Source organism: Ceratotherium simum, chromosome 5 (assembly GCF_057802395.1).
Source record: "Ceratotherium simum simum isolate JZ-2026a chromosome 5, ASM5780239v1, whole genome shotgun sequence".
Classification (NCBI taxonomy): Eukaryota; Metazoa; Chordata; class Mammalia; order Perissodactyla; family Rhinocerotidae; genus Ceratotherium; species Ceratotherium simum.
Genome location: NC_141904.1, coordinates 30,729,949 through 30,751,193, shown reverse-complemented (window position 1 = coordinate 30,751,193; position 21,245 = coordinate 30,729,949). Strand labels below are relative to the sequence as shown.

The following is a 21,245-nucleotide window of genomic DNA, read 5'->3' as shown; positions in this document are numbered from 1 at the left end:
GTATTCAAGAGCGCATGGCATATGGCCTGGAAACAGAAAATTCTACAAACTTTATACGGGGAGGGGCGTGATCTAAACCAGGACATGTCCTCAAACTCTGAATGTTCCTTGTGTGACCAGATGACACAGTGGACTGGAAAGCACAGGATCATGAATGAGAGTGGTTCAAAACCTCACAAAGATTCCTCTTCCTTGGATGGGTGGTTGTTTTCACCTCTCAGATATTTGCCAGGGCCCTCTCTGAGCCCAGCCATCTTCTCTGGGTCCCCGACTGGCTGGCCTGTGCCCCTTCATCTTGGTAGCCGATGCAGCATGAAGCCATTCCCAAAGTCAGAGCAGCAGAGGAACCCAGAGGTTATTTAGTTCCCCTGAAAGCATGGGAAGTGCAGTGCGGTGCCCGAGATCACACAGGTAACGGTGTCCGGGCAGAACACAGGGCTGCTGGGCTGCAGCCCAGTGTTCCTCAACCACCTGGAGAAACTCAAGGAAGTGCTGCCTACGCACGGAGTCATCACGAGACGGGCAGTCAGTGCACTCAATATTTATGGGCTCGAATTCTCCAGACGCATTTCCAGTTTGGAATCAAATAGGTACTAAATAAGTCTTTGCAGCCTGAGTGCACTGCCAAGATGTGAATTCACAAGATCCATCTCTGCAAGAATGAAAGGAACCGGGGATTTGTTGGAAAGACTAGAAGGCCAGGATTTAGGCATTTGCAAGCTGTCAACAGCTTACTTAGAAATTCAAGTCCAAACTGCAACGGACAAAGTCTCTTTCGAACTATTGTATCCTGAAGGGCTTTCCTCCTCAAAAGTCGGAAAATTTTTGCATTCTGATAAAGCATTTAGACTATGTCCTGTTGACTCTCTCCCTAGCAAGTTCAAAACCCAAACCAAGTACAAATGGGCCATCCAGAGAGGAAGGCGCATGGCCCAGGATGGAAGCATGGTCAATATCTTCGTTTATCAGGGGAGCCTCTGCCCCCACTCCTGCCCCGGTGGGCCCAGAGGGCAGCAGGCATCCTCCTCATAGCTTCTGCCAGGCCGCCTCTGGAGAGAAACCTAGGAGTTTCATTCTGTCACACTAAAGTCAAATGCTAGTGGCAACCACCAAGTGCTTCTCCAGGATTAAAACACCCTTTGTTTGAAAAGAGGGTATTTTATCTGGCAAGAGGAGCATGCAAGTCCCATGAGATGGGTAAAAATAGCCCAGGCAAGGCTGACCCACCAAAGGAGGGCCCTGTGAGACAACACAGCTCTGTTGATGGGCAAAGCTGATCCTCCTCGGGGCAAGAAGGATCTCTCTTCCTGCGAGGATGACTGAGTATCTTTCCACTGCTTCCTGATGGCTCCCTGGAGCCGACCGCCTGAGGCTGGAGCCCTGGGAGGACCTAAGCACGGGAGAGCCCAGAGGCAGAGCCAGAGACTTGTCCACTTCTCTCCTTGTTCCTGTGACCACCCTAATCCAAGCCACCATCGCCTCTCCTCCAGTGAGGGCCTCGTAACCCATCCCTTACCTCCACTCCCACTCAGCAGCCAGAGCACGCTGTTCAAATGGTCATCGGAGGACATCTCTCCCCGGCTAAAATCCCTCCAACGGTTTCCAGTCGTCTTTACATTCATAACATCCACACCGCTTCCTGTGGCCTCCACGGCCTCCACCTACCTGGCCACCTACAACTGCCCCTTCTTTCCCCTTGCTCATTACCTTCTGCCCATACTGGTTTTCTCTCTGAATCTCCAGCAACTTGTTGTCACAGCAAAACATTTGCACTTGCTGTTCCCTCTGCCTTCGATGCTTTTCCTCTGATCTTCATGTAGCTGATTCTTCCTCTTCAGAGCTCAGCTCAAATGTTACCTCCTCAGCAAGCACAGTGAACACAGTTCCTAAAACCCATTATTTTCTACCACATCATCCTAATTTTTTTGAAATATGAAATAAAATTGTTTCAAAATTGAGATATAACATGTGGTGGTTTTAAAATATGCCCATGAATTCTTTGCTACAACTCCCTTTAAGGAATGAAGCTTCATTTCCCTCCCCTTAAGTGTGGGCTGGAACTAGTGACTTGATTCTAACGACGGAATGCAGTGGAAGGGATGGTGTGTGACTTCGGAGTCTAGGTCATTAAAGGCATTGTGGCCTCCTCCTTGCTTGCTCTCTTAAATCTCTTGTTTCAAGGGAAGCCAGCTGACATGTCTCGAGGACACTCAAGCAGCCACATGGAGAAGTCCACATGGCAAGCAAGTGCGCCCTCTTGTCAACACTACCTTGCCAGGTGGACATGAGGAGCCACCCTGCAAGCAGCCCCTCCAGCCCCTGTCAAGCCTTCAGATGATGCAGCCTGGCCAACGTCCTGACTGCACCCTCATGAGAGACCCTGAGGCAGAACCAGCTAGCGCAGTCAGTTCCTGCCCCACAGGGACTAGCGAGACAATAACGCTTATTGTGTTAAGCTGCTAAGTTTTGTGGCAGCTCGTTAGGCAGCAAGAGATAACTAATACAACACACTTGCCTTGAGCTGTGCTCACATCTCAAGGGTACAGCTGAATGCATTTTCCCTAAGTATACGCCTGTGTAGCCACCACCCAGATCAAGATGCGAATAGTTCTAGAACCTACAGGCTCCCTTGGCCCCTTCCTGATCAAACCTCCTCCCTAAAGTAACCATTATTTTGACCTCTATTCTTATAGATGAGTTGTGCCTGTTCTTGAACCTTAGATAAATGGAATCACACAGTATATTCTATTGTGTGTCTGGCTTTTGTTCACTCCATGGCATGTCTGTGAGATTCCCCATGGCAGTGCATGTAGCAGTGGTTCTTTTTCATCGCTGTGTAGTCTTCCACAGTCTGAGCCATCACTCCGCTTCATTTTCTCCACAGCACTGTCACTCTCTGAGGTTACTGACCCATCACCCCTCTAGAAGCTCATCTTCTAGAAGGAGACTGTTCTTTATCTGTCTTGCTCCCTGCTGTTTCTTTAGCATCTAGGACAGTGTTGATCACACAGCAGGCACCTAATAAATATTTGTTCATTTAGAAAGGAACTGGATTCTGTCATCAGAATTTCTCCCACCTCGTCACCCCCTGTGGGGGGCATCCAAGGATTTTTAAGTTTTTAGGCAAAGGAGAAAGCTCAAATTTGCTCACCCATCCCAGGCTCTGCACTAATTGTATTTGGCAACCTGTGGGCAGATCCTGATCTGATTTGACTGTTTCTCGTCCAGTGCTCGTGGGAATGCTGAATAGTGAGAATAATAACAGTCACACATCCAGAGCTTCGCGCGCTGTCCTCCTCCACGCGCTGGCGGTACATGGTACCTGCTGTGACGAGCTCATGGGAACAAAATGTTTTCCCCAGCGGGACCTGCCACCAGCCTGCCTTTCATGACACGTCAACCGGCTTCCCCCAAAAGAAGAGATTTAAGAGAGCAAACAAGGAGGGGCCACAATGCCTCTTACGACGCAGTCTCCGAAGTCACACCCTGTCCCTTCCACTGTACCCCGTCCTTTTCTCACTGTGACTGCTTCCCAGACCAGCACTCGAGGAGCCATTGCTTTAAAATGTTGAGAAATATGTGGAGTTAATTTAATAATATATTTTACTTAACCTAACAGATCCAAAATATTTTTGCTTCAACATATAATATAAAAAAATCATTAAGGGCCGGCCCTGTGGCTTGGTGGTTAAGTGCGCGCGCTGCGATGCTGGCGGCCCGGGTTCGGATCCCGGGTGCGCATCGAGGCACCACTTCTCCGTTCATCCTGAGGCCGAGTCCCACATACAGCAACTAGAAGGATGTGCAGCTACGACACACAACTATCCACTGGGGCTTTGGGGGGAAAAAAAAAAAAAAAATCTTTAAAAAAAAATCATTAAGGAGAGACTTTACATTTTTAAAGGTTGTCTTTGAAATCGAGTGTTTATTTTAGTTACAGCACCTCAGATCAGCCACACTTCACGTGCTCACCAGCCACTGATGGCACGTGGCTATTGTACTGGACAGCACAGCTCCAAACACGTGCGCGTGCGTGTGTGCATGCGTGTACATATATACGTATAGCAGCTCAGTACTACACAGTTCACAAAGACAGTCTGGGCTCTCTCAGTACTGATGATGTGATGATGCTGATGATGGCGACGATGCTAATTAAAGGCGCACCTACTACGTGCCAGGGACTGTGCTAAATGTTTCACGTGCATTAACCCAAGTAATTCTCCCAACAACCTTATTAGGGACAAGCTACTGATACACCCCTTTCACTGATGAGATAACTGAGGCTCAGAGAGATCACAGAGCTTCCCTAAGTTCATACAGCTCCCAATGGCAGAGCTGGGATTTGAACCCAGGGAGTCTGGCCCCGGAGCCCACTCTCTCAGCTACCACACTGGCTGCCTCACAGTGACTTCCGGGGACTGCCAGGGTGGTGGCTCCACACCCACAGGGGGGTAAGCCGAGACTCAGAGAGTCACAGGACTGCCTCACGATGGCACAGGTGGCTGTGGGGCCGCAAGCCCAGAGCTCGCTCCTCCAGGCTGGGGCCTAGTCTCTACTGAGTCCTGGGAAGGGGGAGGACAGGTTCCTGTGGGAATGGCCCTCCCTGCCTGTACAGCCACATGGTCCCCAGGAGCCACACATCACGTTTTGAAGTCACGCAGGGCAGTCCGTTTTGCGTCACCAGAAGCAAGGTGCTGTTGCGGCTGATGTGGGAACGTTTGCCCCGGGGGGGAAGTGAGGGCAGCGAGGGGCAGGCCCCAGGGAAGCCCCATGGTGCCACCTCACCCTTGAAGCTTGCTCAGATGCAACACTCAGAAGGCAGCACATGTTCTGGAATTCCAGTTTTAATCTTTAATTCATTTGCTCATCCATCCATCCATCCATCCATCCATTCACTCATTCACAAATATTCATTGAATGCCTCTTTTGTGCCTGGATCTCTGCACGGTGACCAACCCCACTCTCATGGAGCTGACAGTCCAGTGTAGAAAGCACCGGCAAACAGATGTCTCACCACAACACGTGTCAAGTGCAATGAGACAGGTCAGTGGGGCGGGGGTCACAACTGAGTGGCAGGTCAGGAAAGACTTTCCTGAGGAGCGGCATTCAAGCTGAGATGATAGGTTGGCCAGGAAGAAAGGGGGGATGGGCGAAGGGAGGGTATTCCAGATAAAAGGAACCCACCCTTGGGGGAGCCCTATGGGCCATCGGTTTCCCCTTGGGCCTTGGCAGCCTCATCTGCAAAATGTTAATAATAACAGAATCCCCTGGAGGGTGTAGTGAGGCTTAACAACAGCAGTAATAACATGTGAGGTGACTGAGGCCTATAATGTTCCAACACTGTTCCAGGTCCACTGGACCACTCATTTCATTCTCTCCGGACACTGAAAGAAAGCTTCTATTATCACCTTCATTTTCAGTATGAGGAAACTGAGGCTCAGAGAGGGGAAATAACTTTCCCAAGGTCACACAGCCAGTAAGCGGCAGAGCCAGATTTTGAACCCAGGCAAGCTGGCTTCAGAGCCCACACTGACCAACACTGTTAATAGCTAGGGCAGCCCAAAGGGGAGCAGGATGGATGTGGAACCATGTTGGGGCAGGGGTAGGGGCAGAGGGGGAGGCAAGTTCTATAGTGAAACTGGGAGCGGGCGCGGGGCGGGTGGAAGGACTGTCAGTTCCAGGAGGGCAAGGCCTCATCTCTCCTCTCACATCATATGTCCAGTGTCCAGCACGCAGTAAGTGCTTAAAAGTGGGGGATTTCTTTCTTCAACCAGTATCTATCCACGCTGTGTGACCAGAATGGACATTTAAAACAACAGCCAGACCACAGCTCACCTCTGGTCAGCCCAAGACTCCTTATGACTCTGAGAATGGAAATCCACGCACCATCTCACGCCCACGTCCTCTCCATCCAGCCCTCCTGCTCCCCTCGCTCATTCCCTTCCAGGCACCCTCACTCTGCACTGTCCCTCAAATGCCAGGGCCTCCCCTGCCCCAGGGCCTTTGAACTCTACCCTCTCCAGGTCCCCCTCCCGCTTGCACACCTCTCCCCACAGTGTCTGTTACTGGTTCCCGATCTTTCTGTCCTTTCCTTCAGGTCTCTTCAACGGTCCCCTGCTTCCCTAACCACACATAGAAACCAAACCCTCCCACCTCAGTCAGCTCAGTCCCTTGATTCTGCTTCTGCTTTTCTTTGTAGCACTTAAGATGGTGCTTAATCCATTTGCTTGTTTATTATCTGTCTCTCCCCATCGTGATTGTAAATCAACCCCCCCACCCCACACCCAGCCTCGGCAGCACATCCTGCACTGACGGGTCTTCCTACCACAGGGCCAGCCCAGCGGGCAGCCATGCACCCAGAACACATGGCCTGTCTCGTGAGGAGACCACACACTACATGATGCACTGGTGGCTGTGAATGGGTGGCACTAGGACAGCGCTGGTGACTCCTGGGACAACCTTGACTTTCCTTTTTAGGGGCTGAGAAAAACCTCAGCCTGTGTCTGTCTGTCCATCCTTCTGGCCTCTCCGTCTCACTCTCCATACATCAATGGCTGAGATAAGAAGATTCTTCCAAACAGCTCAGCTGGCTGATAGTCTCATCCAAAAGATGCGCTTTGAAGTGGTGCATTTTTCAGGATCCTGTGATTAACTGCCTTTGCTACAAATTCTTGGAAATGAGCTCTTATCTGGAGCCACATAAGTATTCCTTCCGCTTCGTCTCACATGACTGGAGGTCTCTGCCCTTCCCTGGCTCGGGCTTTTCTCCTCTGCTTATTGCACCCCAACCCAACCCCTCAGCCCCGTGAGGCCAGGAAGGAGTGGGTGGAAGGTTCCTGACTCCTGCCACCGAGGCTGGGACTGCCCTCAGGTGCTCGTGACAGCTCTGGCCCTGCTTTCACCGTCACTGACAGAGCACCTAGCACACGCTCCGTGCTCATATCCATGACTGTATGTAGGCCCATTTCAGAAATGACCCAGCCGGCCCTGGTGGTCCAGTGGTTAAGATTCGGTGCTCTCACCGCCGCAGCCCGGGTTCGTTTCCTGGTCAGAGACCCGCACCACCTGTCTGTCAGTTCTCACACTGTGGGGGCTGCGTGTGGCTGTGATGCTGAGAGCTATGCCACCGGTATTTCAAATACCAGCAGAGCCACCCATGGTGGACAGGTTTCAGCAGGGCTTCCAGACTGAGAGAGACTAGGAAGAGGACCTGGTCACTTACTTCCGAAAAAAATTGGCCATGAAAACCCTGTGAATAGCAGTGGAGCATTGTCTGACACAGTGCCGGAAGGGAGAGGATGGCGCAAAAAGACAGGGCAGGGCTCTGCTCTGCTGTGCACAGGGTCGCTGGGAGTCGGAATTGACTCGACGGCACTAACAACAAAGGAATTACGTTGTTAGTGCCGTATTGATTTGCATCCCTATTTTATAGATAGGTAAACAGAGGCTTGGAAAGGGCAAATAACTTGACTAAGGTCACAGAAATTGTTTCCTGCTCTAAGTGACGCCACCGAGGGCTAAGGGCTGATTCTCGGATCCACGGGCAAACCAGAGGATGCTGTGGGGTTCAGTGCAAACTGAGACGGGTGATGATGGCTGCTGGAGGTTGGACAGGGGTCTGTAGGAGGTCTAGCACCGTGATCGTTATGCCTATGGTGGTGTGGAAACAAGACGCTTTCCGGGAGGATCTCAAAGCATCTCTCTCACTCCATCTTTCTCAAAGGGCTGGAGCTGAGGGAATCACACACTGTCACCACCTGGCAGCTAGACAAGAGGAGGACCAAGAAATAAGCACAGGGACAGAGTCAGAGCCCAAGCACGGGGAAGGCCCTGGGCGCTGCTGGGTGGCCATGTGCTGCAGAGGACTCAGAATTCCACAGCATCCCCTGGTGCAGACACGGACTTGCTGCGTGTCCCTCACACACCACTCCGCCACTCAGGGCCTCTGGGGTCCCTCTCATGACGTGGCGGTAACTCCAGTCTCTAGCTATATCACGGGGGTGTTCTGAGGCTTAGGTGAAATTCTATGCAGCACCACACATTAAGCACTGGTGAGGAAAGCATTAAAAAGCTTGGGCTTTGCTGCTCATCATTCTACTAGCTCATCACTAACATCATGATTGATTTGCCCAGGCTGCCTCTATCAATCTCCGGTGGTCTGTCCGGCTCTCTCCCCATGGCCCTCACCTCTAACACCACCCCCGCCTACACTTCTAATCCTCCACGGCTGCACTTCCTCTCACGGCTTTGGAGTCGAAAGATTTGGGGCTCGAGTTTCCGCTCCAGCACTCACCTGACTTGGGTGACCCACTGAGCCTCCAGCTCCTTATCTGTAAAATGGGCTGAATTCCCTTCCCCAGGCTCACAGAGTTGTGTGAAGCTCAAAGGAACTGAGGCTGCAAACTCTACAGGGTGCGGGTGTGTGACAGGCTTTGCTGCTCTGGGGGTTCGGTTTTTCTGAGTGTTTCCTAGGTTGATCCCTGACCCTGTGATTTCATGAGAAGAAAAAATATCATACATGCTCGCAGGATGCCTGGGACCTGTCGCTTACTGAGTAACCACGACCACTCCTCCTATGACCCAACCGGCACATGGAAAGACACACAAACATTTAAGCTTCCTGCACAACCGCTCGCTCCATCCAGGGGCCTCTCTCCACCAGGCCAGGATTGTGTGTGTGTGTGTTTCACTCGAGTGAGTAACTGTATTTGCTTTGCACAATGGTTTTACCCAAAGTCATGAAAGATGTAATGAAAAGAAAAATCTATGCTTTTAAATCACCTCAACAGCTAATTTTACTTTCTCTATTTTCTGATGCAGGACTAGGGTCCAGCCTCCCCTCCCAGTGCCTCCAGAGAACTGTCAGCATACACACCCCCAGGCAGGACACATCCCTGCCGCCTCTAGTGGGAGCTGCTTGCCTGCCCAAGGAAACAGTCCCAGTCAGGATTGATCACACCATCCCTGAAGCCCCAATAGGGAGAGAGAAGGTGGATGTACAGCCAGCAGAGATCCTCCAAGGACGAGGTGTGACAGTGTCCTTCCCCTCTCCAGGGCCCTAGGAGACACAGTGTGAGAACAGCAGGGGGCAGAGAGGCATCACGGATTCCCTTTTGCACAGCTGGGGAAGTTGAGGCCCACAGAAGGAAGGGATTTTCCCAAGGCCACTCATGGAGGTGGTGTGAGGTCAGGGGGTGCAGTCAGAGTGCTATGTGCCACCTCCAGTCGGTTTAGCCTGGGCAATCCTGATGGCCCTTCAAAGACCTACAGGGCTGGCCCGTGGAAGGGGTGAGGGGTGAGCAATCTGTCACTGAAGGCCTGTGACCGAGACTGACTGGGCCCTTTCCCAAGGTCATGTAGAGGAGGCTCCCATACTGGGCAGAGAGGGTAGGAAGGTTCTGCCCAGCTCCAGGGGGTCTCTGAGCCTTTGACAATCAAACTGAGATTCAGGCAGGGAGGATGGGACTCGGTGTGCAAAGGAGGTGAGAGGAAGAGAGGCTGGAAACCGAAGCCTCTGGAAGTCTTCAAAGCATCCCAGCCCTCTCTCCCCCCGCCCCAACCCCCCAACTGAGAGTTCAGAAGGGCACATACCAGGATGTCCAGGCAGGCGGCCTTCAGCAGGGTGATTTGGTCTGCGATAGTCAAGCCAGTGAAGCCCGGCAGACGTTTAGCAAATTCCACGATCTTAATAATGCACTTGGTGGCCAGCTCGCTGAATTTGTCCCAGAGGCCCAGGTCCAATCGGACTCGATGGTCAGCACTAGAATTCTAAGAGGGAGAGAAAACACCATCAGGGGTAGTTTCTGGGAAGCCCAACAGAAGGTGGGAACTCAACACGTTTCCTATTTATGCGCTGACACGTCACTCTTGCCCAGGGAGCTTCCTGGTGGGGTGGCTGAGTTTTTAGCTTGGATTCATCTTTCAAAAATGCTCAAAATCTTATCTGTGTACCACTGGATAATCAAGTAACAGATGAGGGGACCTTCTCTTTATGCAATTATTCCAGCTGATGAATGAAGTAATGATGGAATGAGGAGTCACCATTTTCTAACTCTGATGAATTAATGGCTCTACGCATTGACCAACGGTGGTGGCTAATATCTTAAAAAGACGCAACCTGTCATTTGGGTGTCCTGATGGAAACACACACGCCACCTATGAAACAGTCAAACTTGAATCAGAGCGAGCCTCTGGATCTAACTACAGGAAATCCAGGAGACAGAGGAACATGGTAAGCTACACCATGGGGGACATGACTGTCAACCTCCAGAATGTAGGAGACCCCATAAGACCAATGAATTGGTTCCTTCCACAAATACACTGCAAGGGGAAAAAAAGAAACGGAAAGAGGAACCTATGGATTAAAAGTGACTCAAGGGCTGGCCCCGTGGCTTAGCGGTTAAGTGCGTGTGCTCCGCTACTGGCGGCGCCGGGTTCGGATCCCGGGCGTGCACCAACGCACCGCTTCTCCAGCCATGCTGAGGCCGCATCCCACATACAGCAACTAGAAGGATGTGCAACTATGACATACCACTATCTACTGGGGCTTTGGGGGAAAAAAAAAAAGCAGAAGGATTGGCAATAGATGTTAGCTCAGAGCCGGTCTTCCTCAGCAAAAAGAGGAGGATTAGCATGGATGTTAGCTCTGGGCTGATCTTCCTCACAAAAAAAAAAAAAAAAGTGACTCAACTCAGATGCCCATTAACCCATGAATGGATAACGTGTGACACAAGCAGGCAATGGAATGCCAGTCAGCAGTAACAACAGAGGAAACACTGATCCATGGCATGCTGCAACACGGGTGAACCTCGGAAGCATCACGCCGAGTGAAAGACGGCGGACACACAAGCCAACACACAAAATGATTCCCTTTACATGACACTCTGGAAACAGCGACACAACAGTGACAGAGAACAAATCAGTGGCGTCCCAGTGCTGCGGTGGGGAGGGTGGACCACACTGGTGCAGGAAGGGACTTTCTGGAAAGATGGAAACGTCCTACATCCTGACTGGGGTGGTGGTTACAGGACTGTATACTTTTGTCAAACTCATCAAACTATACCTTTAAAAAAGATAAATCGTTTATTATGTAAATTATACCCCAATAAACTTGACTTAGAAAAAGAAAGATTTCTCAGGAGACTCATGACCAATTACAAGGGGTAGACCTTATCTGAATTCTGATACAAATAAATAAACTGAAGAAATTGTGACACAATTGTGACATATATGAGAAAACTGGAAATCTGAGATACTAAGGGGTGTGAGATGTTAATTTTATTTTAGGAGGTGTAATGATAGCATTGCTGTTATGCTTTTGTTTGCAGAAATTTTCATCATTGAGAACACTATTAAAATATTTACAGACAAAATGACACGTTTCCAATTTACTTCCAAACAATATGTAATGAGGGGAGTGTGTGTGAGGTGGATGGATGATGAGACAAGACGCTGTGGAGTGATCACGGGCGCTCACTATTCTATTCTCTCTTTCATATTACTTTTGCAATTTTTCATAATATTGAGCTGCTGGATCTAGCCATGCCTGATCCACACAGGATTTTCTTCTTTTAATCTAAGTTGATTTGAGTTTTTTCTATCACTTGCAATAGGAAGAATCCTGACTAACATCCAGTTGTAGCTCAAGATGCTTTAGGTCTGAGAGTTTCCCATTCTCCCCTCAAAACTGCCAGGACTTAAAGAAAAGGTCCCACCTCCACTGCCACCACTCTGGTCTGAGCCACCATCACCTCCTGCCTGGATTATTGCAACAGCCTCCATACCAGTCACCCTCATTCCACCCTGGCCTCCTAATACTATATTCTTAGCAAAAGAAAAAGGGATCCTTTCAAAAGATAACTCAGAGCAAGTCACTGTGCTGTTCAAAATCTCCAATGTTTCTCATCTCACTCTGATGAAAAGCCCAAGTCCTTTCAATGGCCTGCAATGCCCTCTGAGACCCACCCCTGCTCTCTGACCTCGTCTCCTCCCACTCTCCCCCCAGCTCACTCCACCCCAGCTATTTGTCTCCCTGAACAAATGGGCCATGCTCCTGCCTCTGGGTCTTTGCACTGGCTGTTCCACCACTTGGATTGCTTTTCCCCCATATAGCTACATGATGCACTCCCTCATTCCTTCAAGAACTGATCAGATGTCACTTTCTCTTGAGCCCTCCCTGACTGCTCTATTGAAAAGTATAGTCCCCTCCTACCCTGCACTCCAGATGTTCCCATCCTGCTCTGTTTCCAGCACTGATCTCCTAAGACACTGGATCTTTCCCCCACTTGTACAGGGGCTCTTGTTTGCTTCCTCAGGGCTGTATTGTCAGCGTCTAGAACAGGTCCTGGTACCAAATAGGGGCTCACTAATATTTGCTGAATGAACCAATCAGTGAGTGAAGGTCCCACAAGTTCTTGCTTTTTTAAAATGTCTCAGGATGACTAACATTTTGAGGACCAGGCTCTCCTGGGCTGTGGCCTAGGCCTGCTCATGAGGCCTCTGCTGCCTCCAGAGGCAGATCTGAACCACCCAAGGAGAGGCCAGGCTCCCCGGGCTGCTGACAGATGGAAATAGTTCAGTAACAGGTACCACGAGTCCCAAACCCAGACCTTCAGTTCCTCCCCTCAGTGAAAATCAGTCCACAGAGTCAATAATATCAACGAGCTTTTGGTTTTCATGTTGGTGAGGAAAACCTGAAAGAAAGTTTGCACAAAGGATGTCACAGCAGCCCTAAAAAAGGTGGTGGCCAACGTTGCCTTCCACAACATCCCTGCGCAAAGTAGGCACGCATCCTCCAGATTCATTTTCTTCTTTCCTCACGGACCGTGGTGGAAGCAGTACACTCGGGGAACGCAAGATCAAGATGCGCGGCCGCTCGGGCTGTAATTAAATTTCATAGGCAGTTTCTCCGGTTCGTAGGAAGATGACACGGAAGAGAGGGACGGACGGGCGAGCTTACGGCGGGAAATCATTTTACAATAGGGAATCCATCTGGAAAGAAAGGCATTGCCCCGAGCCAGCGAGTGGGAACGAAATCTTCATCAGCATCTCTGAGGTTACTTTATCACGCGCCGCCGAGAGAGAAGCCTGTCGTGCCTTCTATTAAAAATAATGCACAGCCGTCTTAACGGCATGTAAATCTAGCTCACTATTATGCAAACTGAAGGGAAGAGGCAGTTAATAAAACACCAAATAACCTGGTGTTTTATTAGACTGGTTGCTGGATTCAGAGGCAGGAGGTTTAAAATGGCTTATATATTATCTTCCAGCTGTGGCAAATGGAGAGCTCGGCCTGTTTGGGTGGGTAATGAGGGAGGTGATGGGGGGCGCAGGGGGAGGCGTGGGTTTTCAGCAGCCTTTCTGAAACCAGAGGGGAGGGAGGGAGTGGGGGAGAGGGAGAACATGCGGAGCTGGGGAGAGGCCCCTGCTGGCAGCTAGCGGGAAGCACAGGCAGGGCAGAGGGGGAGGGGCAGGCCTGCCCCAAACTCACACTGCTCCCCCCTCCCTCCACGGCCTCCTTCTGGGTGGAAGCCCCTCTCCAGGCAGGAGCCCCAGCCTGCCTTCCCAGAATGCTGTGCAGCAGCAGCCCAGACGGAGGGAGACCCGCCTGTGTGGCCCCCAAGGCCCATCTTTAGCAGCAGCGAAGCCCAACTCCTCCATCAAATCCAATTAAACGGCCATTTTGGCCACGCAAACGGATCCCTTTCTTCTGCCTTTCTTGGTTCTCTGCTGCCACACGCTGCTTTTCCGACTGGCATTACTTTCAGAACAAGCCCCACAAAGGGAGCGAGAATCACCAGTGTGTTTAAAATCCTACTTGTGGCAGCTCCTGGTGCTACAGTGGTTTCATCAGGGCGGCCTGTTGTTCCTTTTTAGCTAAGGAGGAAATGCGCCATTTCTTAAAAGGAATAGAGAGTTAAGGTTCCCTGGGGATGTTGGGCACATCCGCTGAGGGGGCCTTCTCCTTCCCTACACCTGAAGCCTTTGCCTTTCCACCATCCTGAGAGGCTGGTGACCCTTCAAGTTCTATTTGCAGAATGTTCCTGTCATCCACGTTCCATTTCTCTACTCTGTACATTTCTTACGTAACCCCTTATCCAGGGCTCGCCCGGCGCCAGGCACTGTTCTAAGTGCTTTACAATAAACTCCCTTTCATTCTCACAACACCCTCATGAGGTAGGTACTGTTATGGTCCCATTTGGCTGATGGGGAGGTTGAGGCCCAGAGAAGTGAAGTAATTTGTGCCAGATGCCCCAGCTGTTAGGTGGAGGGTCTAGGATCACACCAGGCGGTCAGGCTGCAGCATCCGGGCTCCCCATCATTACACCATGTCACCCTCTCACGCTTGTGTCATCATTCTACTTGCTGGTCTGAATTTTGTCTCCTAAAGCCTCTTGTTGCATTTGTGATCTCCTTTCTCACTGGAAACTCTGGATGCTTCCGTGAGGTGGCTAAAAGATCCCCAGCATCACCATGAAGAGAATGTTATGTGCCAGACCAGCGTCTCTTTGTGGTCAATAAACACGTATCTAGGCACTAAGACAACATGGCCTTCGGGATGTCCCAGCTGGGGTATGTCCGCCAGTGGGAGGACGAAGCATCAAGGCCCTCAACACACATGTAGCATCCTCCTCAGAACCGGAAGCTTCCAACAGGTGGGGAGAAGGCAGCCTGGCAGCCACCCTGATCTATGGGTAAAAGGTTAGACACTGTCTTCAAGGCTTGGCGCAGCCCATGGGTGGAGAGGGCTCCAAGCAATGGGCAATGCAAAGGGAGCAGGGCGGGAGGGTCTCTAAGGACTTCTAAGTGTTCCCTGAAAGCCTGGCTAGAAGCAAGGATTCCCCTGAAGGCAATGTTTTAGGGGTGCTCCTGGAGCCCCGTTGTCTAAGATTCGTGGGCTGGGACATGAGCCTGGAGGGGCCCCTTCCCCCTGGTGGTCTCAGAGATCCAGGGGACTTGGTGGAATCGAGGGGACTTGGTGGAATACAGGGGTAGGATAAAAGGTATAGATCAGTGTTCCAGAGGATGTCCACGAGATGCTAGATTTTGGGGTAGTCTCAGCTGCCATGAGGGGCCATTGATGGCTTCTGGAACTCTAGGGGCATGTCTAAGAAAGAACAAAAACTCTGCCCTGCTTACCTGCCAAAGCCTTCTGCCAGGCACAAAGCAGCCGGGACCACTCTCTTTGAACTGCTTTTCTTGACTGGAAACCCCTGCTGGCTCCCTGTGGCTAATGTTCCCATACCTCCTCGCAGCACACAAAGGCCCTGCCAGCCAGCCCCTACCTGTCTCCTCAGACTTTGTGCCTGTCTCTGGTCCGGGCCTCTCTCTACAAAACTCCTGGCCACGCTCATGCTAGTCCCTTGGCTGGGAACATCTTTTCCTTTTTCCACTACCCAGTAAGATCCTGGGTACTCACTTAGCACAGTGCCTAGAGAACATTTTTCTTTAAAAGATGAGGACTTATGATGTGTGTTGCCAGAGGTTTCTAAAAGCTCACGAAACATGTGACGACTTTTGATTTTTCAGCCAGACTTGACAAAAGAGCTGTGAGTATGGAAGGGTAAACATCCGTGCCCTCCAATTCTGGACTCAGAGGGTGCTATGGGTTGAATTGTGCCCCTCAAAAAGCTATGCTGAAGTCCTAACCCCTAGTACTTCAGAACGTCCTTTTTTGGAAATAGGGTCTTTAGAGGTCATCAAGTTAAAATGAGGTCATTAAGGTGGGCCCTAATCCAATATGACTGGTGCCCTTATAAATAGGGGAAATTTGGACAGACAGACGCGCACAGAGGGAAGATGATACGAAGACACACAGGGAGAAGATGGCCATGTGAAGACAGAGGACTGGAGTAATGCATCTACAAGCTAAGGGCGCCACACGTTGCCTTCATCATCAGAAGCTATGAGAGGCAAGGAAGATTCTTCCCTGGAGCCGTCAGAGAGGGCCTGGCTCTGCTGATCCCTTGATCTTGGACTTCTAGCCTCCAGAACTCTGAGACAATAAATTTCTGTCATCTTAAGCCACGCAGTTTGTGGTACTTTGTTACGGCAGCTCTAGGAAACTCTTAGAGTAGGTATGCAGTGATTGTGTGTGCTGGAAAATGAAAGAATGGTCTGGGTGGTATGGACGGAGCAGATGTGTTGACTGGCAAGAAACAGGCTCACAGAAGTTAAGGGCTGGTTCAAGGTCAGAGGACTGTGAGGTGGCAGAGTGGGGATTAGAGCTCAGGCGTCCTGACTCCCCTATCGTCCACCCCACCAGGTGCGTCTCTTCTGGAAGGCTGACCTCCCAAGTTTCAGGTTCTGATTGTCTGGCTGATCACAGTATTAGCTTTCTAAATCGAAAGCCAAGTCCACAAATGGCTGAAACTGTCCACAACATCCTTCCTTTTCTAAAGCACTGGTCTCCTGGAACGTCTTTTGGTGGTTTAATGATTCTGTTGGTGGTCATTTTTCTGAGTAGATTAACGGCTCCTTAAATCTCCATAGCTCAGCTGCATGAGCCCCTCGGAGGGCAGCTTACGTCCCATCAAGCCTGCAAGGTGATGAACAGAGGCATATGGCACAGCAGCAGGATGCAGGAGCGGACAAAGCGAGGAGCAGACAGCCCAGGCTGACACTGCACCGCCTGCCAAGTGCCTCACTTTCCCACCCCCCACTTTCCTTTTCCAGAACCTGGGTATGTGGCTCTAAAAAATGACAAAGCATTCATAACAGGATCAAGAGGAGGAGACCCACCCATTCTGCACATCTCTGTGCCAGCAAGTGTACAAGGCACTCTGATATATTTTTCTCATTTAACTTTCCCAGCAACCCCATGAGGTAGGTACTATTCAAATCCCAGTGTAGGGATGAGGAAGCTGAGGCTCAAATGATGATTCCTAGGTCACGCAACTCCTAAGTAGCAAAGGCAAGATTTGAACCTGGGTCTATGAGGCCCTAAAGCCCAAATGCCATAGGTACTAGGGTTATCCTCAGGGCTAGGATGTTCCCTCTGGTTCGCTCCTCCATTCTATTTTGGAGAGCTTATCTATAAATAGCCACTCCCCTGCTTTCCACCTTTCCACATGGAGTCCCTCTCCCCTCACCCTCGTTTCTGAAGGGGGTCATGGGGAGACTGGCTCTGAAGCTCATAGGTGAGCATCCTGCCCAGGCCTGGGCATGGAGGGGGGTGAAGCATATGTTTCTACCTCCCCACCCATTCCTGCTGCCTCCTGGGGCCTGCCCATTTGTCCCAAATCTACCCTAATTAGCGAAGAAAAAGGAATCAGTCTTTCAAAGCTCTGTAGGTGGGCAGCGAGCTGCCTTTTTAATTCCTCTCCGCCCACTTATCCCAAAGGCATCTGCCAGGGATGCCAGGCTGGTGAAGACGGCAGGAAGTTTCCTTGCCGTAGAAGCAACTGCCTCTCTAAAAAAAGCCCTGTATCAAAATGCTCAACTCGGAACTAAGAGCTTGCAGAGAATGTGTTATGGCTGCTGTTATTTATTCATACCCCACCTACTTCCAGAAAGGATTCGAAGTTGCTTACAGTAAAAACAGAGCTAGATCTGCATATGGAGAGTAGAAATAAAGAGAAAATCCGGATGAGAGACTGTGTCAGAGCAGCCTCAATCCCACGAACAGGCAGTGCACTTCTGGAAGGAGGCTTGGCTGCCCCATAGTTAGGAATCAGTCTCTGGAGGTGGAATTGTATTTCTATTCTCCCTGCTGGATCAAAAGAGGTGCAGAGAGTCCTCTCAAAGTGCCTAGGATGACAGGCCCCAGTTGGGGACTGATGGTGTCTCATCCCCAAACAGGGGTGAAGGGAAGGGGCCTTGGAGGCCCTCAGGGAAGCCCTGTCTTGGGCCGGAAGCAGACCCTGAGACTAGAATTTGAATGCGAGCAGCTTGTTTGGGAAGAGATGGCAGGAAGCACTGGAGGGGGAGTGGGGAAGGGGACCGGGAAGGGGAGACGGTTAGTAAAGGCCGTCCTGTGGGCACCCAAGGCTCCATCTTGTTGGGGAACCCTGGGAGGTGGTGAGAGACCCCCGAGGAGGTATCCTGCCCTGGGGGCAAGGGAGCTGGGGCATTCACCCACCAGTTTCCATCTGTCACTGGGTGGGCGCTGCTCCCAGGAGTGTCAGTGCCCCACGTGTGAGCCAAGCAGCTCTGGCAGCCAGAGAAAGCCTTGGGGCAGCGTCACTGGGGCTTGAAGTGTGAGGCACGGGGACACGGACAGGGCCCAGAGAGGCCCCACTGCACCTCCGAGAAAGCTGGGTAGGCAGCCTCACTGGCCTGGAAGCGGGTCGAATCTGACCTATGGCATAATGAGAAGCCAAAAGGAGAGGCTACCGGCTTTCAGAGGGAGCCCCAGTGAGGCTGACCAGAACCCCTGGCTGGCTTTTGAGACAGGAAGGAGCTGTGCTGACAGAGGGAGGACTGTCCTGAGGGTGCATTTTGGTTCCAGGTCCTGTAGGAAGCCAGGCCACACCAGGGCGTGTTCTAGGAGGGGGCAAATGCTATACTTTGTGTTTGCCCTGCCCTCTTCCAGATTACAGTGGGCGCCATTCCACCTGGCTACCATGTAAGACAGGGTCTAGGGCACTGACTAGGCCACACTAAGATACCCCCACCTGGGGAGCAGGAGAAGGGACCCCTGATATAGTAGCAAATGATGCCAGGAATTGTCATATAACATCTCTCACCTCATGACCTGGCTCAAAAGTTTCCACTTCCAGGAAGCCCTCCCTACTCTGATTGTTCTCTTTTACTGTGTCTTTTCTGGAGCTAAAAGTCTGATTTATTCCTGGATAACAGCCACCTCCTCCTAACTAGAGGCCCAATGGCTCTTGCTCCCACCCTACCCTGTCAACCACCCTTGATGCACTCTGTGTATGGTGTGGTGGCTCAAAGGGCTGCCCTGGAGTCAGGCGTTCACGGTCAAGTCCCACTTGTTGGCTGTGAGACACAGGGAAAGTTACTTAGCATTTCCACACCTCAGTTTACTCATCTGTAATATTGGGACAATAATATTCAGCCTCAATTTACTCATCCGTAATATGGGGGCACCAATACCCACCTCACAGAGTCCTTGTAAGGAGTAAAAGAATTAATATATTTTGAGTACTTAGCATGGTCCCTGGTACATTGTAAAAGCTCAATAAGTATTATCTATAATAATAATGATGAAAACAATAAAAAAGACTCCTGATCATACACTGTTGATTTCTCTCCATTATTTGCAGACTAAAATGCAAATTCCTCAGTCGGCATTCGCGACTCTGCAAGGCTTCTTCATTCACTTCCCACTCGCTCCGAGGCCCCCCTTCCAGAGACGTGTTCCTTCTCATCTGCCCCTTCTCTCCTTTCCCTCGGCCCATCCTCAGTCGATTTCCCTGTTTCTTAGGTCAGGATGCACTCACCTGGATACTTAGCCCAATACCGTGCCTGGAGCATAGTTGACAATAAATATTTCTAAAAGGAACAAATGATACGCTCCCGGGTTATTAATCATTTTACTTCTCTGTAGTGCCAGACGCACCTGGCACGGGAGCAGGTCCCTGGAGGATCAGTTCACACCCAGGAAATGGATGTGTGGTGGATGGTGCTTCTGTCGCATCACTGTTCTATGGCTATTTCCAGGTTCCATCGTAGAGGCTTTTCACGAATTGTTTCATTTCATCTTCCTAATCATTTTACATTATCCCCATTCTACAGATGGGAAGAATGAGGCTGAGAGCAGTTAAGTAACTTGTGCACAGTCACACAGCTGATCGGTGGCTGAGCAGGATTTAAACGGCGTTCACGTGGTTCTAGTACCCTTGCTTTCGATATGTGGCATTTGCACCTGCCACCTCTTGGTTCGTGGGCCTGCTTTACCTCCTGGGTGAACGTGAAGGCTCCCTATAGTGTCACGCCTTGTCCTGCCCTGTGTCTGCTCTGGGCTAGGACGGTGCTCCGCAAGCTCAGCGGGGACTTGAGCATCTCCCTCGGCCCGGCAGGCGAGGTCAACAGCTCCACAGGTTAGCAGGTGTGCCCCACCAGCGTCTCTCCCTCTCCCGACACCGAGGGCCCAGGTGGGCCCCAGAAGGTCGTCCTGGGTCTTGCTACTCAAAGTACACTTCATGGCCTTTGCCATTCAGAGCGTGTTCTGCAGGCCAGCAGCCTCAGCATCGTCTGGGAGCTTGTTAGAAATGCCCCCCGCCAAGAACTGCTGAATCAAAACCTGCACTTTATTAAGATGGCCAGGTGCTTCGCAAGCACACTGAGGTTTGGGAAACACTGCTCTAGGGTCTTCCTCTGCTCCTGAGCCAAAGTCTTTGGTTCAGTGCCCCCAACCTGTGCAGCCTCAGCATGCCAGCAGCCTCACCCTCACCTAGGAAGCCGCCCGGCATGTTCTAGTACCGATTTCCACAGCAAACCCTCTGGGCCCCTTCCTGGTCACCATTCTCATTTTACTGATAACACTGTGGCACCAAGACCCAAATGCACGACTGCATGCTCCCCAAGAATTGCTCCACAGCCCTTCCTCTCACTGTTCCTTTTTCTTTCTGGCATCACCATTTCATCATTTTATCTTCATGACCTTTCATACTATTCTTTTTCTAGCACAGCAGTCACTAAACCAGCAAATGCTGCAATATTTGGATTTTTTTAAAAGTACGTTTACTAGTATCTTAGGCAAGCAACATAAACCACTTAAAGAGGCCAGAGCAACATTCTAGTTATAGCTATTCATTCATTCAACACATATTTATTGAGTGCCTATTCTGTGCCATGCACTGGGAATATATATTAGTAAACATAATACATGCAAAAACCACTTTAAAAAATTAAAATACCTCATGACGTCTCTATGGGCACATCCCAGACCAGCCACCACATGTCTCTTCCCTTTTGATCCCACTTTCTCTCCCTCCCACCTCCTCTATGTCTAACCTCAGTGAAAGTCATTCCTAGCTGAACGCTGGGAGCGGAGGGGGACGAGCCACCTACCCGGGGAAGGGTCACGCCTACCCTGTGCTTCTCCGGGCCCTGGCTTAGGGGTTTTACACACATCCTCTCTGAAGTCAGGAGAGGGCCCCAATAATCGTGGTTGGATCTTATAGCTGGACGGGTGTTTTAAAAGAATGACCCCTGTCCCCTTGGGTCCCCACTGGGCTGTATAGGTGACTGTCATGACCCATGTAACACCTCCCTGTTTTACCTGCCTCCTTCACCTGATGATAAGCCCCTGAGAGCAGCAGCCTTATCTCATTCATTCA

General features: G+C 50.8%; 1 protein-coding gene across 10 annotated transcripts in view; it reads right to left on the bottom strand.

Moving 5' to 3' along the window:
* Positions 1-21,245, bottom strand: part of RARB (retinoic acid receptor beta) — a 704,914-nt gene that overhangs the window by 6,406 nt on the left and 677,263 nt on the right. For all 10 annotated transcript variants that reach the window (XM_087430628.1, XM_087430624.1, XM_087430626.1 and 7 more), the window contains one exon: positions 9,592-9,768. In XM_087430628.1, coding sequence (XP_087286754.1) covers positions 9,592-9,768 — 177 coding nt within the window. The remainder of the gene's footprint in view (positions 1-9,591; positions 9,769-21,245) is intronic.